Genomic DNA, 12,069 nt, shown 5'->3' with positions numbered 1-12,069 from the left:
GGAGTTTTGGAATACGGGCTGTATAATTTCGGGGCTTATGGAAACTTTACGCTCGGCAATTCACATAATTTGGAAACTTTCCGAAAGATAAATATTTACGAGGATACGGGGCTCTATTACCATATTCCGTGCCTTTCAAAAAGTTTGTCCCCCGGACAGTGTGATAAAGCGGTTCCAAAGAGCCCTAATAAGAGGGAAAAATGCCTCATTTATGAATGTTTTATGTGGGACTATTGTTGGTAGAAAAGTGGGTCGGGAGACATTTGAAAGTTTTGCGTTTGGTCGTCCTTAAGTATATTTTTCATTAAAGAAAGGAAAAAAAAATTTTTTTAAATAATTAACAGCTGTATAAAAGGTTTTGCAGCGCCATATAAGTTATTTTAATTTTCGTTTTTAAATTTTTTTGAATAATTTTGATTTTGGTTATTCTTTGTGGATTTCTACGTTAAACTATAGACTAAAAATGAGTAACAACTTCAAATGTTGCAGAAACAACGACTTTTCAAACTTTGGCTGTGTATCATGCAAATCAGTCATTCGAGCGCAACCATATGATGACGTAACGCTTAAAGGCGCCTACAGACGGACGAACATATCTTGAGATATGTACGCGCGCACAAGTACGCGCGTACATATCCGCCGGTGTGTAGACAAAATCTCTCTAAAAAATCCGTCGAAGATGTATTCAGTTCCTATTTGAATTTTTGCACGCGCGTACGAGTTGCGCGTACATATCTCTCTGTGTGTAGACTAAACGGCCTTACGCATCAGGAATAAAATCAGTGCAGTTCGTGAGTTCGTGTTAACCATCGTCTGGTGTAACTGTGTGTGTCTAATCATGGCCGATAGCAGAAATTATTCAAAAGAATTTTTAATTGAGTTTATTGAGCTTTATAAATCTTACCCCTGTTTATGGAAAACTAAATCCAAGGACTACATGAATAGGAATAGAAAAAACGATGCCTATAAGATACTGGTAGATAAGTGGAAAGAAATAGAAAAAACAGCTGCAAAGGAAACGGTAAAAACTAAAATAAATAGTCTACGTGCTGGATTCCGCAGAGAAGCAAAAAAGATTGCAGAGTCAATCAACAAAAAAGGTCAGGAGCCGGGCAGGACGACATATATACGCTCCATTTATGGTATTATGATTTGTTGCTTTTTTTAAAAGATCAAGAGGAGCCCAGATCATCTGTATCAAACGTACTAGATAAAGTGATAAATGAACAGTTTGATTCAGACCAAGGAGAGGTAAGTAAAAAATGAACTATGTAGGTAACATTGTAATATTTTATTGATAAAAAGTACAGGGGTATTGTTTTATACTACTGTTACAGTATAATTTTTTCTTGCCAGGACAGAGCACCCTCTTGACAGAAATAATTTGTGAACAATAGCCTTACTTCTTTTGCATAATTATTACTTCTTCGATTGTAGCCGCGCTTCAGTTTTGTCATTCCAGTAGTTTCTAATCCTATATCTATTTTGCCATCCTGTACATTTTCCCTATAAACGTTATCTTCTGGTACATATGCATTTCCACATTTTCGTCTTAAATAGTTCTGTAAAACACAGGCGGCCATGACTGCTTTTTTGATGCTTTCTAAACTAATGGAAATTGCTCCTTGGAATATTCTAAAACGGGCACATATTCAACTCTACATCTTGCTCGCGAAAGCCGATAATTAAAAATTTTTCGGTCATGATTAAGTTCGTTCTGTCCGAATGGTTTCAAAAAGTCGCAGCGCAAGGAAAATGCTTCGTCGCCTATAAAAACAAATGGCATTGTATTTTTACTGCCTTTAGGTTTTGTTTTAGGTGGTAAAGATAATTTTCCATTTTTTAGTTTCTGGTAAAATATAGTGTGGTCAATAACTCCTCCGTCAGATATTCGACCATTTACCCCAAAATCAACCATAATGAACTCATAATTTGCGTTGACTATAGCCATAAGCACTAAACTGTGCCCTCCTTTGTAATTATAGAAGTATGAACCACTTCCAGCAGGGGGAAGGACATTAACATATTTCCCGTCAACGGCTCCCACGCAGTTTGGGAAGTTACATTTTGTTTCATAATCATTTGCAATTATATTCCATTCATTCTCTGTTGTAGGAAACTGCAAAAAAATTAATTAATTAACACTCTTTTTGTCATTCAAACCTGCGTATGTAAATAAGCGACGCTATTTTACATACAAAAATCATGGCTTAAGCCTTAAGCTGTGCTTACTGATTGGCGGTGTATACAGGCATAATTGATTGTGTTTAAAAAACAACTGTTTTAAACTGATAAAAAAAACTGTTTTTGAGATTTTGAGTATTAGCTTTTTTAATAAAATTTATTTATATGATGCAACAATGGGTGGCATTAATAAAAAAATGCATTTGCTTATACTACTAAGTAAATGCTTATCCATTGATCTAATATAAAATAGTAAGTATTTGCTTAAATACACCCGAGCATTTACCTACTAAAATAAGCATTTACTTATAAAAATTTCAGTTTTCAAAATAGCAGAACCACAATTTTGCAAGTAAATGCTTATTTTAGTAAGTAAATACTCGGGTTTATTTAAGCAAATACTTATTATTTTAAATTAGATCAATGGATAAGCATTTACTAATAAGTATAAGCAAATGCTTTTTTTTTATTAATACCACCCAATATTCCGAAAAATATTTTTTTTCTTTAGAAGGTTGATGCATTAAAATCTAAGTTTTATTTTAAATACCTTATCCTTAAAGTCTCAAAAAATAGATACTCTTTCAAGTAATTTATTACGTTTTTATTTCAGGAAATTGGAATCGTATCAGAACCAGAAAGTGAAGGATTTAGTAGTTCATTACAAAGTCCATTGGATTCCCGACCAGGTACTAGTTATGGAACTCACGGACCGGATCGTGATACTGAAGAATTTAGTAGTTCGGTACAGAGCCCCTTGAATTCCACAGCAAGTAGTACTCGTAGTAGGTCCTATACAGATGGAAATAAGTCGTTGATTCCACCTACACCTTCTTCTATGAAGAAACGTAAAGCTAAAACAGATGCTCAGACAGACAAAGTTCTTGCTCTTGTTACTGAAAGGCTAAGTCGCAATAATGAGGATCAATGCACGATTTTCGGAAATAATGTTGCAGCGAAATTGAGAACTCTTCCAAGAGAGACTAAGTTATATACAGAAAAGTTGATTAATGACTTATTGTTTGAAGCAAGAAAGCAACAAAAATTGTTTCGCTTCTTGATTCAGCAGAAAATAATTCCAATGTTAACTTAAACACAAGTACCTCGACTAGTACTTATTATTATCCTCAGAGTTATATGCAGAGCAAAATGTGTCACAAAATTTATTTAATACCTATTCATTTCAAACACCACAACCTCAAGATATGCAACCAATAAAACAGATACCTACTGTTCAGTCACTTCAGACACGTTCTTCTAAGAATAACGATCTACAATAGTTTGACAACGAAGTGCGCGAAACGGATAGGGCGTCTTAAGTGAAATGAAGCCTTGTGTGTGTCAGCTGGCGTACTAGTGATGGGATCAACAGGGAAAGCCACCCAAACATGTCATGTCTGGCTGCACCACCTGCGCGCCAGCTGACGCACACGAGGTTTCACGATGCACCCCCATAAAGCGTTTTGCAAATTATCAGGACGAAATAACTAACCTCAATAGGTAGCTGGCTCCCCTACCATATTGACATTTCTCTGAAATTAATATGTTAACTGTAGATACTTATGTTTATGAGTTTATTAATAAAGATTAACGTATTATTTTCTTCAATAGTTAGTAAATACCTTTATATACTCATCCTTTAATACTTGATAAATAGCACTGCAAGTCTCCGGAATTATTTTACTTAGAGATTGAGGTGAAATAATACTGGAAAATTTTAAATCTTCATAATTTCTGCCAGTAGCTAGGTATCGAAGTGTAACTGATAGTCTTTCATGTGGTGATATGGCAGACCTCATGCACGTGTCTTGTTTCTGGATTAGTGGTGTTACTAATTTTAAAAGTAATACGTAGCTATCTTCATCCATGCGGAGATAATTTCGATAATCATCCGATTCTAAACGAAGTTCTTCTAGTAGCTTTATATGTGAAAATCGATCACGCTGTAACAACCATTTCTTCACTCATTTACTTCTTGGCTTTCGGTTATACACTAATTGTTTTTGTTTTTTCTTTATTATGCACACACACGCCACTGCTAATAAATATATATCATGATTACTGACGGTCCCCATGATGAAAAACAAACTGAATAGTAAATTATCTTTACGTGTGTAGGGAACTTCGACAAAACGTATATGTACGCGCATACTTCTACGCGCGTACATATCTCAAGGTATGTTCGTCCGTCTGTAGGCGCCTTAAGACATTGTAAGGCAACCGAGTAAGACGCTTACTTGCTAAAATATGGCTTTATTTTATTATTTATTGAAAGTGGCTACTGTACCAGTACGATTATCGTTATTTGCTGTCGTGTCTCATTATAGTTAAGTATACGGACCCCAAGTAACTTTAAATAGCTGTAAAATTTAAAGAATGGTTTCAAAAGGCTCTAAACACATACGTGACATGGTTAAGAGTGTCTTCATACAGTTAAGAATAAACTGTATGTCTTCTGAGATTGATTGTCTATTAAGATTCTTCAAAGTCTACCAGATTGAGCCTTCTTCTCTCTTAGTAAATATCAGTTTGGCTTTCGGAAGGGTTTGGGCACGAATGATGGAATATTTGCCTTCTTCTTTTTAATTTTTGAGCGTGTGAGATAGTAATTTTTAACTTGATTTTTGCTATAAGTGACGTAATACTCAATAAAATAACTAACTCACTGTTACCATGGTTATTGCTTACCATGCAAATAAATATAAAACAGGTCGACTTACCATTGTGATGAGCGACGCCGAGATCTTGCAACAGCGTAGCGGCCAAATCCGCCTTTTGGCGGGCCGATTCGAACCTCAAAGTGTCAATGGGCACCGTCAGGGAGCGAAACTGCTCCGTTACGCACAACGAGCCGAGACTTTGCGCGGAAACTTCCTGGATTACGTTTAAACTCGATTCTATATCGTCCTGTAACCAAACGACAACATAAAATAAATTCATAGATTCAAGATGGCGGCGGACTTACTTTTTTCACGAGCGCGCTTACGCCGGATGACAGAGCAGTGCAGATAATCAAGGCGGCCATGACTGGCTCTCGTGACCTCACAAAGGGCTTCTTCCCCATTACGCATCCTCATTTGTGCTGAAAATAAGAAGAAATTCTCTTAGGGAAGTTGGGATGACGTCACACGTTAGCCACAAGTCTTATCAGCTTGATCCGGCAACAGCGCCTAATTTGTCAGCTGACCCGATCTGTCATTCTTGTCAATTTCAAAACGTAAACAAAACATAAACCGACCCGACATATTATTTCATTGTAAAATAATCGGTTTTTACACATAATTGACATTATTATAGCGATTAGCGGTATGTAAACATTTACTAGAATACCAGACTATTAATTAATAATATTTACAGTTTTTTTTTCGGACTAGAATGCAGCCCTCAACGCCCGACGACGACATGGAGACCATAGTGGCAAATTGTAATATTTTGATTGCTGAACTGAATAAATGTGTAACGGAGTCTTCTCCCGTGCAAAAGCTCCTTATGGGGGCCTGCAACGATCTAAGCGTTCAGGTGGAAAAGTGTAAAACCCGCGTGTGGCATGCTAAAAGGGCCGAAAACTTTAAAAAGTCCCAAGAGTTGAAGAAGCAATGGCAGTCCAAACAAACTTGAAAAACTTTTATTATTATTTGGAATTAATTGGGTTTATTGTTTGTGTTGTGAAATAGATAAATGTAGTTTAGTAATATGGGCTAAGTATTTATTTATAGTTCAATGTAAGAGCTGCTATTCATTCGGTAAGTATCTGAGTCTTACTATTGGAATCTAAATACAACCTCTTATATGCCAGATATTCAGGTGACAAGTTTTTTTATTTAATTAATTTTATACTAAAAATTCTATATATACATCATGACCCTAAGAAATTGTGGAAATATATACAATATACAACAAGAAACATATCTAGAATCCTTAATAAATAAGAGAATATCTTATTTATCCATTAAACAAACTTTTCAACTTATAGATCAAGATCTTTACCCAAAAAGTCTTAAAATTCAAAAAGTGGTGCCATAAAAAAGGACACAAAAAATATTTAAATAACCATAGACTAATTTCTTTAATACCAACAATTTTTTCAAAAATTTAAACTTGGTTTATGTGCTATCAGTCTCTCTCTTCTTAAAACATATCTTGTATAGGACGCACTCAGAAAACCTATGTAAATGGGGTTCTGTCAAAGGAGAATTTTATTATCCATGACGTACCTCAGGGCTCAGTCCTGGGTTTCTCTGATGTTTCTCAAATGGAGGCCAATATACGTGCAGATTTGTTAAAAATAAAAGACTGGTGTGATGCAATTTTTTTGACATTTAATGTTTCCAAAACAAATATCCTTAATTTTAAATGTAATACAAATGACATATGCTTAAATAATGAAGCCATCACCATGCCACCGTTCAGTAAGTTTTTGGGTCTTTCCATAGACAAGTTCCTTAAATTTGAAGACCATATTGTGAATATATGTAGAAAAGTCTCATCAGGCTGCTACGCCCTAAGGGTTATTGCCACCAGTCTTAATTTCTCCTTCGCCAGATCTGCATACTTCGCCATTATCGAGTCGCACCTTCGATATGGAATTTGCTTTTGGGGTTCATGTTCAAATTCACTTTTTAGTTCAGTGTTTGTACTCCAGAAAAGGGCCATTAAATATCTATGTGGGGCCAAGCCTCGTGACTCATGTCGCCTGCTTTTTGTAAGTCATAATATTAACCCTGTGTTGTATTTTTATTTTGGAAACAGTTTGCTTAGTGGTGCCATAAAAAAGGAGACAAAAAGATTTAAATAACCATAGACCAATTTCTTTAATACCAACCATTTTTTCAAAAATTAAAACATGGTTTATGTACTATCAGTCTCTCTCTTCTTAAAACATATCTTGGGTTCTGTTGAAGGATGATATGGCTCAGTCCTGGGACTGCTACTCTTCGTTATCTATGCCAATGACATTGACCAGTCTGTGGAGACAAAAGTGGTGTCATTTGTGGACAACACAAATGCTCTCTGCAAGTGTGACATCCTTATCCAGTTAGTTCTCTTTAAGAGACATGGAAGACAAGGGTGTTGAATCCGATGGAGTGAGATTTCTAGGTATTTACTTGGATCCTACTCTGGTCTTTGACAAGCATATTGACTTTGTTGCTAATCAAGTATCAAAAAGTATATATATATCTATTAAAAAATTCTGCAGATGAAAATGTTTTACTGATGGTTTTTCATTCTTTAATAGGCATGCAATTATGCTCTATTGACTTGAGGTCATGTTCGGCAAGCATAGAGGAACTGCAAAGGGGGCCTTTGCAAGTTGTCAAGGGACTCGGGTATAGAGTGCATGGAATTCATTTAAAAAAAACTTACTTTGCCATCTATATATATTTTTGAATACCTCTTATATACAAAAGGAAACTTACACAGATACAACCAAGTATTGCAATTACATTGTTATAAGACAAGCCAAGCTGAGAACCTACACTTGCCCTTTGTACTATGCATAAAAACATTAACACAAAAGCAATTTATTTCAACAGTTAAAAAATATTAGTGTAATAATTATATTTTTTGTTATTTCTTGTTACTATACGTTAATTGTTTTTAGAGAGTTTTAGGTTTCATAGTATATATTACTATTTTATTTTATATTATTAACTTACATTTCACTTAATTTTCTCTCTATATTTAACTAATGAGGAAAAAATTTAAATATGATATTATTAACTTTTCAATTGCAGTTATTATCATATTGACATGTAGAATTCTAGGTTTCATTCATACTCATTGTTTCATTTAGAAGATTTATTTCAGTAATTGGACTATTATAATTACAATTTGTTTTGTATTATAAATTAATAGTGCTAATTATATATTGTATTCAAATACTTGAAATCTTAATGATTAAATAATATATTTTTGTTTACCTACATAAAATCATTCAGTTTTGTGTATTTTATTTTTATACCTGTAATTTAAATAAACATTTTTGCATATGACATATGTGTGTCAATATTACTCAACGACATCTTTTGAAATAGAAAAAGTGAAGCTGTTTAATGGTATAAAGGTTTTTTTAATTGTTTTGGTTCGAAAATAGATTTGTACAACGGATTTTTTTTTGTACAAATTCTTTTTATATTTGTTGTAACTAAAAATATAAAAAATAAAAATATTTTTTTCGTTTAAAGTTCATAAACACGTTTTCTCTCTTGAGCTGTCTCATTTCTGTCCAGTGAGCTTCATGTTTTCTTTTCACCCAGTACCTGATCTCACTGCGGAGTGTGCTTAAAAACTAAAAAATCACTGTTTTTCGTCTATAATATCCAAGGGTAGAATTGGTAAAAAACGTTGTAACTTAGATTAATCAAGAATTATCTCTGATGAAAATTTGGAAAAGTAGGGTCACCGAACCAGTGAATGAATCTAACCCAGTAACGAACAACATTAAGTCTTCTCCCCCTAATAAGGTCTGCCCTGCATAAAATCTATTTTCTATCCTTTTTCAAATGAATATATCTATCACAGTTTATGATTCAGTAGCAAACAAGCGGCCAGTGAGTAAACGACAGGTGTACGTTGCTGTTGAAATGTTGGTCTCACCTGTTTAGTATTATAGGCGCCATTTTCTTTAGGGTAAGTAGACTTATGCTTTATAATAAAATTTAATTTTTTAATGATTTAATAAGTAATGGAAACTTTGCGTATATGAGAAAATATGCTAAAGATTTTAACGCTATTAATTAAAAATCAAAACATTTATTACAATCTAGTTTATGTTTCATTTTAACATGTTTAATAACTGGCAAGAAATACGTTAAAAATCTAGTGAATGAACGACTGTTCATTTACTGGTATATTATTCGTTATTCCAAAATTAACTAAAAATGACCTTTATGTTTAAGTATAATATGGATATTGAGAAAAAATACTTGCTAGCTAGTTATTGAACAGCGTTTTGTTGTGTTTATTAACTGGCTTTATTTCTGTTCATTTACTAGCATAAAGTATTTTTGTATCTACTTTTCTTAAAAATTGCATTGTTTAAACACATTTGGTGATTCTATTAACAATTTTCTTCTTTTAAAGATGGATCGTAAATATTCCAGATTTAAGTATTCCGAAGAGCAGTTGTCACTGGCCATGCAAGCAGTAAAATCAGGCAGCATTAGCCTGAGTAATGCTGCTAGACAGTATAACATTCCTAAATCTACTCTTCACAATAAAATTGTTGGGAAAGTACCAAACGTTAGGAAAATGGGACCATCACCTGTCTTACATAAAGATGAAGAAGCCCGCATAGAAAATTGGATAATTTCGAAGGCAAAGTTAGAATTTCCAATGCATGCAGATGAGGTAAAAGACGCAGTGCAAAAGATTCTGAAGTGTGTGAGACGACCAATAAATGGCTACAATTATTTTTAAAAAGAAATCCAAGTATTACAAAAAGAAACACTGAAATTATATCCAAATCGCGCGCATCCGTTACCGAAGAAGCAATAAAAAATTGGTTTGCTTTGCTGAACTTAGAATTTTTCTTGAAGATGAAAATCTTTTACATAACATGATGAGTGAACCATGTCGAATTTTTAACGCGGACGAAACTGGAATTAAAACATGTACAAAATCAGGTATCGCTTTAGCTCCTAAAAACTACAAACATTTGTATGAAATAGCATGTGGGCCAGAAAAAGAGTCAATTACCGTCCTGTGTAATTATAGTGCGTCAGGAGTACCAGCTCCTCCAATGGTCCTATTTCCCTATAAAAGAATTCCTAAGGACTTAGCAGTAACTGTTCCTGAAGGATGGGCAATAGGAAGATCAGATTCAGGTTGGATGACCGCATCTACCTTTTATGAATACATTGTTAATGTGTTCTACCCATGGTTGATATCCGAAAAAATAACTTTTCCCATTATATTATTCATTGATGGCCACAAATCGCATTACAATTTAGAACTTTACGAATTTTGTATAGAAAAGCGTCTAATTTTATATTGCTTATATCCTAACGCTACACATATTCTTCAACCCTGTGACGTTTCCATCTTTCGACCACTCAAAGTGCAATGGAAAGAAGCTTGTAGACTCTATAAGCAAAAAACAAGTAGTGCTATAACCCGGTATAACTTCTGTCCAATATTCAAGGAAGCATTTGATAAGGCGAACAAACCTGACACCATAACCAATGGTTTTAAAACATGCGGTCTTTATCCATTAGACCTCAACGCTGTTGATTATAACAAGTGTATATCAACAAGGCGTAATGAACTCTTCTCAAAAAAATCTGCTGAAGATAACATTTTAACCCTGGACGATTTTAAGTCAGCCATAAAAGTGATGAATTGTTTTTTTGACGAAAATAAAATTAATGACTTTAATAAAATGTTTGCTGAGAATTACGTATCCAGTGATCCTAACGACGTCTCTATTCTTTTTGGAAATTTTGTAAGGCCAAAATTTCTTATGAAATTTCTAGCGAAATTCCAAAACTTGATGAAGAAATCGCTTTCGATAAGCCTCTTACTGAATCGTTTTTAGATAATATGCCCATGGAAATTGATGGAATATTATACGATATTCCAAACGAAATAGAGCCATTTCAAGATACTGCAGAAGGTATTGCAGCCATCTCTCCAATTTCATGGGATCATGAATCGACAATTTTAAATGAAAGTGGGAATAGTGATAAAAAACACGAGATCATTTTTGAAACAGCGGCTCATAATAAAATGGGAGTATTTAAATCTCAAGAAGGTAATTCTTTCGATGAAATAAATAAATAAAGAGAATAACGCGAATTACTCAAATAAACTGCAAACTAGTAAACAAGATGGGTAATTGTATGTAAAGATATATTAAAACTGGTTTTAGAAAATGTCTTTGAAATTATTGAAAAAAAAGTTGGAGCAGTTTTAGAAAATAAAATAGAAGTTAAAAAAACAGAAAAAATTAAAATTTTGTCCCACATAACCCTGATTCCTAAAAAAAGGCAAATTGTAGAAAGTATTTGGAAAGATCATTTGCATTGGCCTAAGAAAGAATCTGAAGCAAAAAGGCATAAACAAAAAAAAACCCCATGCCTTTTGCTATAACATCAAAGAAATGGATTGAATTTCAACAAGAGCAGGAGAGACAAAAACAGCAAAAGGAAGAAGAGATCCAAAAAAGAAAAATAGAAAGAGAACGAAAAAGAAAAGAGCAACAAAAAATAAAACCAAGCGACAGTCTAAAAGAAAAGAGCATGGCAGCGAGGACTCTTTTAGTATGGATGAAGATCTGCCACTTTTACAACTAAAATTAAAATCGAAAAAAAAACAAACGTGTGAAAAACAAGTGCAAAGAAATGAGTCTAATAATGACCAGGAAAGTGAGAAAGGAAATAGTGGAGAAATAAATGAAAATAAAAAGTTTTTTGAAGAGCCGCCAACGTCAATTTTAAACAACGACAAAACAGACTTTGACGTAAATGACTTACTTTTTCATCAAGGCAAATATGTTGTTGTAAACTATGAGGGTTCACATTTTCCAGGCATAATACACGCTATTAAAAAAAATTAATATAAGGTGAGTGTTCTTCATAGAACCATAAGTCACACGTGGAAGTGGCCGATCCCATCTGATCAAATTTGGTATTACTCAGACAAAATTGTAAAAAGATTCCTGCACCTATACCTCATAATATTGAAGGGACATTTATTATTAATATGTAAACCTATCATATGTTTTTTGTATTTTATTTTTACTTGTAAGCAGTTTAAATTTAAAATATTTCATTTTTTTAAGATCAAAAGTAAGAATAAATTCTTGGTTCATTAACTGGTGATTAACTGTTTATTTACTGACTTCTATCGTTCATTTACTAGTTTTTTGGATTATTCGTAGAAAAT

General features: G+C 33.6%; 3 protein-coding genes and 1 long non-coding RNA gene across 10 annotated transcripts in view; 2 read left to right on the top strand and 2 right to left on the bottom strand.

The window, feature by feature from the left end:
• The window catches only part of LOC126747011 (probable G-protein coupled receptor CG31760), a 165,254-nt gene that overhangs the window by 123,663 nt on the left and 29,522 nt on the right, over positions 1-12,069 (bottom strand). For 4 of the 6 annotated variants that reach the window (XR_007664069.1, XM_050455479.1, XM_050455482.1 and 1 more), the window contains exons 3-4: positions 5,150-5,266; positions 4,905-5,091 (exon numbers count right to left, since the gene is read on the bottom strand). Coding sequence is in view for 5 of the 6 variants with exons in the window: in XM_050455479.1 (XP_050311436.1) it covers positions 4,905-5,091; positions 5,150-5,248 (286 nt within the window). In the remaining variant the exon portion in view is untranslated. Of the gene's footprint in view, positions 1-4,588; positions 4,629-4,904; positions 5,092-5,149; positions 5,267-6,398; positions 6,515-12,069 lie in introns of those variants that run through there. The other 2 variants (XM_050455480.1, XM_050455484.1) reach the window with 2 other exon arrangements.
• LOC126747024 (putative nuclease HARBI1) lies at positions 915-4,579 on the bottom strand. Its single transcript, XM_050455508.1, has 2 exons — positions 3,807-4,579; positions 915-2,119 (listed from the first exon to the last, which is right to left on the bottom strand). The coding sequence occupies exons 1-2, from the start codon at positions 4,050-4,052 to the stop codon at positions 1,604-1,606; spliced, it is 762 nt and encodes a 253-aa protein (XP_050311465.1). The 5' UTR covers positions 4,053-4,579; the 3' UTR covers positions 915-1,603.
• LOC126747029 (uncharacterized) lies at positions 4,784-5,878 on the top strand. Its single transcript, XR_007664070.1, has 2 exons — positions 4,784-5,490; positions 5,542-5,878. It is a non-coding gene; the product is annotated as an uncharacterized LOC126747029 (long non-coding RNA).
• On the top strand, positions 8,289-10,953 carry LOC126747018 (uncharacterized). 2 transcript variants are annotated; one of them, XM_050455495.1, is made up of 3 exons: positions 8,289-8,648; positions 8,707-8,814; positions 9,268-10,953. In XM_050455495.1, the coding sequence occupies exon 3, from the start codon at positions 9,743-9,745 to the stop codon at positions 10,718-10,720; it is 978 nt and encodes a 325-aa protein (XP_050311452.1). In that variant the 5' UTR covers positions 8,289-8,648; positions 8,707-8,814; positions 9,268-9,742; the 3' UTR covers positions 10,721-10,953. The 2 variants fall into 2 exon arrangements, with proteins under 2 accessions (XP_050311452.1, XP_050311451.1); XM_050455494.1 differs by having other exon boundaries at positions 8,289-8,814.

This window comes from Anthonomus grandis, chromosome 18 (genome assembly GCF_022605725.1).
Source record: "Anthonomus grandis grandis chromosome 18, icAntGran1.3, whole genome shotgun sequence".
Lineage (NCBI taxonomy): Eukaryota > Metazoa > Arthropoda > Insecta > Coleoptera > Curculionidae > Anthonomus > Anthonomus grandis.
The sequence above is the reverse complement of the archived record's forward strand: the minus strand, read 5'-3'. Positions and strand labels throughout refer to the sequence as shown.

Coding starts and splice junctions, on each gene's coding strand:
- LOC126747024 (XM_050455508.1), bottom strand. CDS start 4,052: ATGGATGAAGATAGCTACGTATTACTTTTAAAATTAGTAACACCACTA. Junction 2,120..3,806: donor TAAAGGATGAGTATATAAAG/GTATTTACTAAC, acceptor ATTTTTTTGCAG/TTTCCTACAACAGAGAATGA.
- LOC126747018 (XM_050455495.1), top strand. CDS start 9,743: ATGATGAGTGAACCATGTCGAATTTTTAACGCGGACGAAACTGGAATT.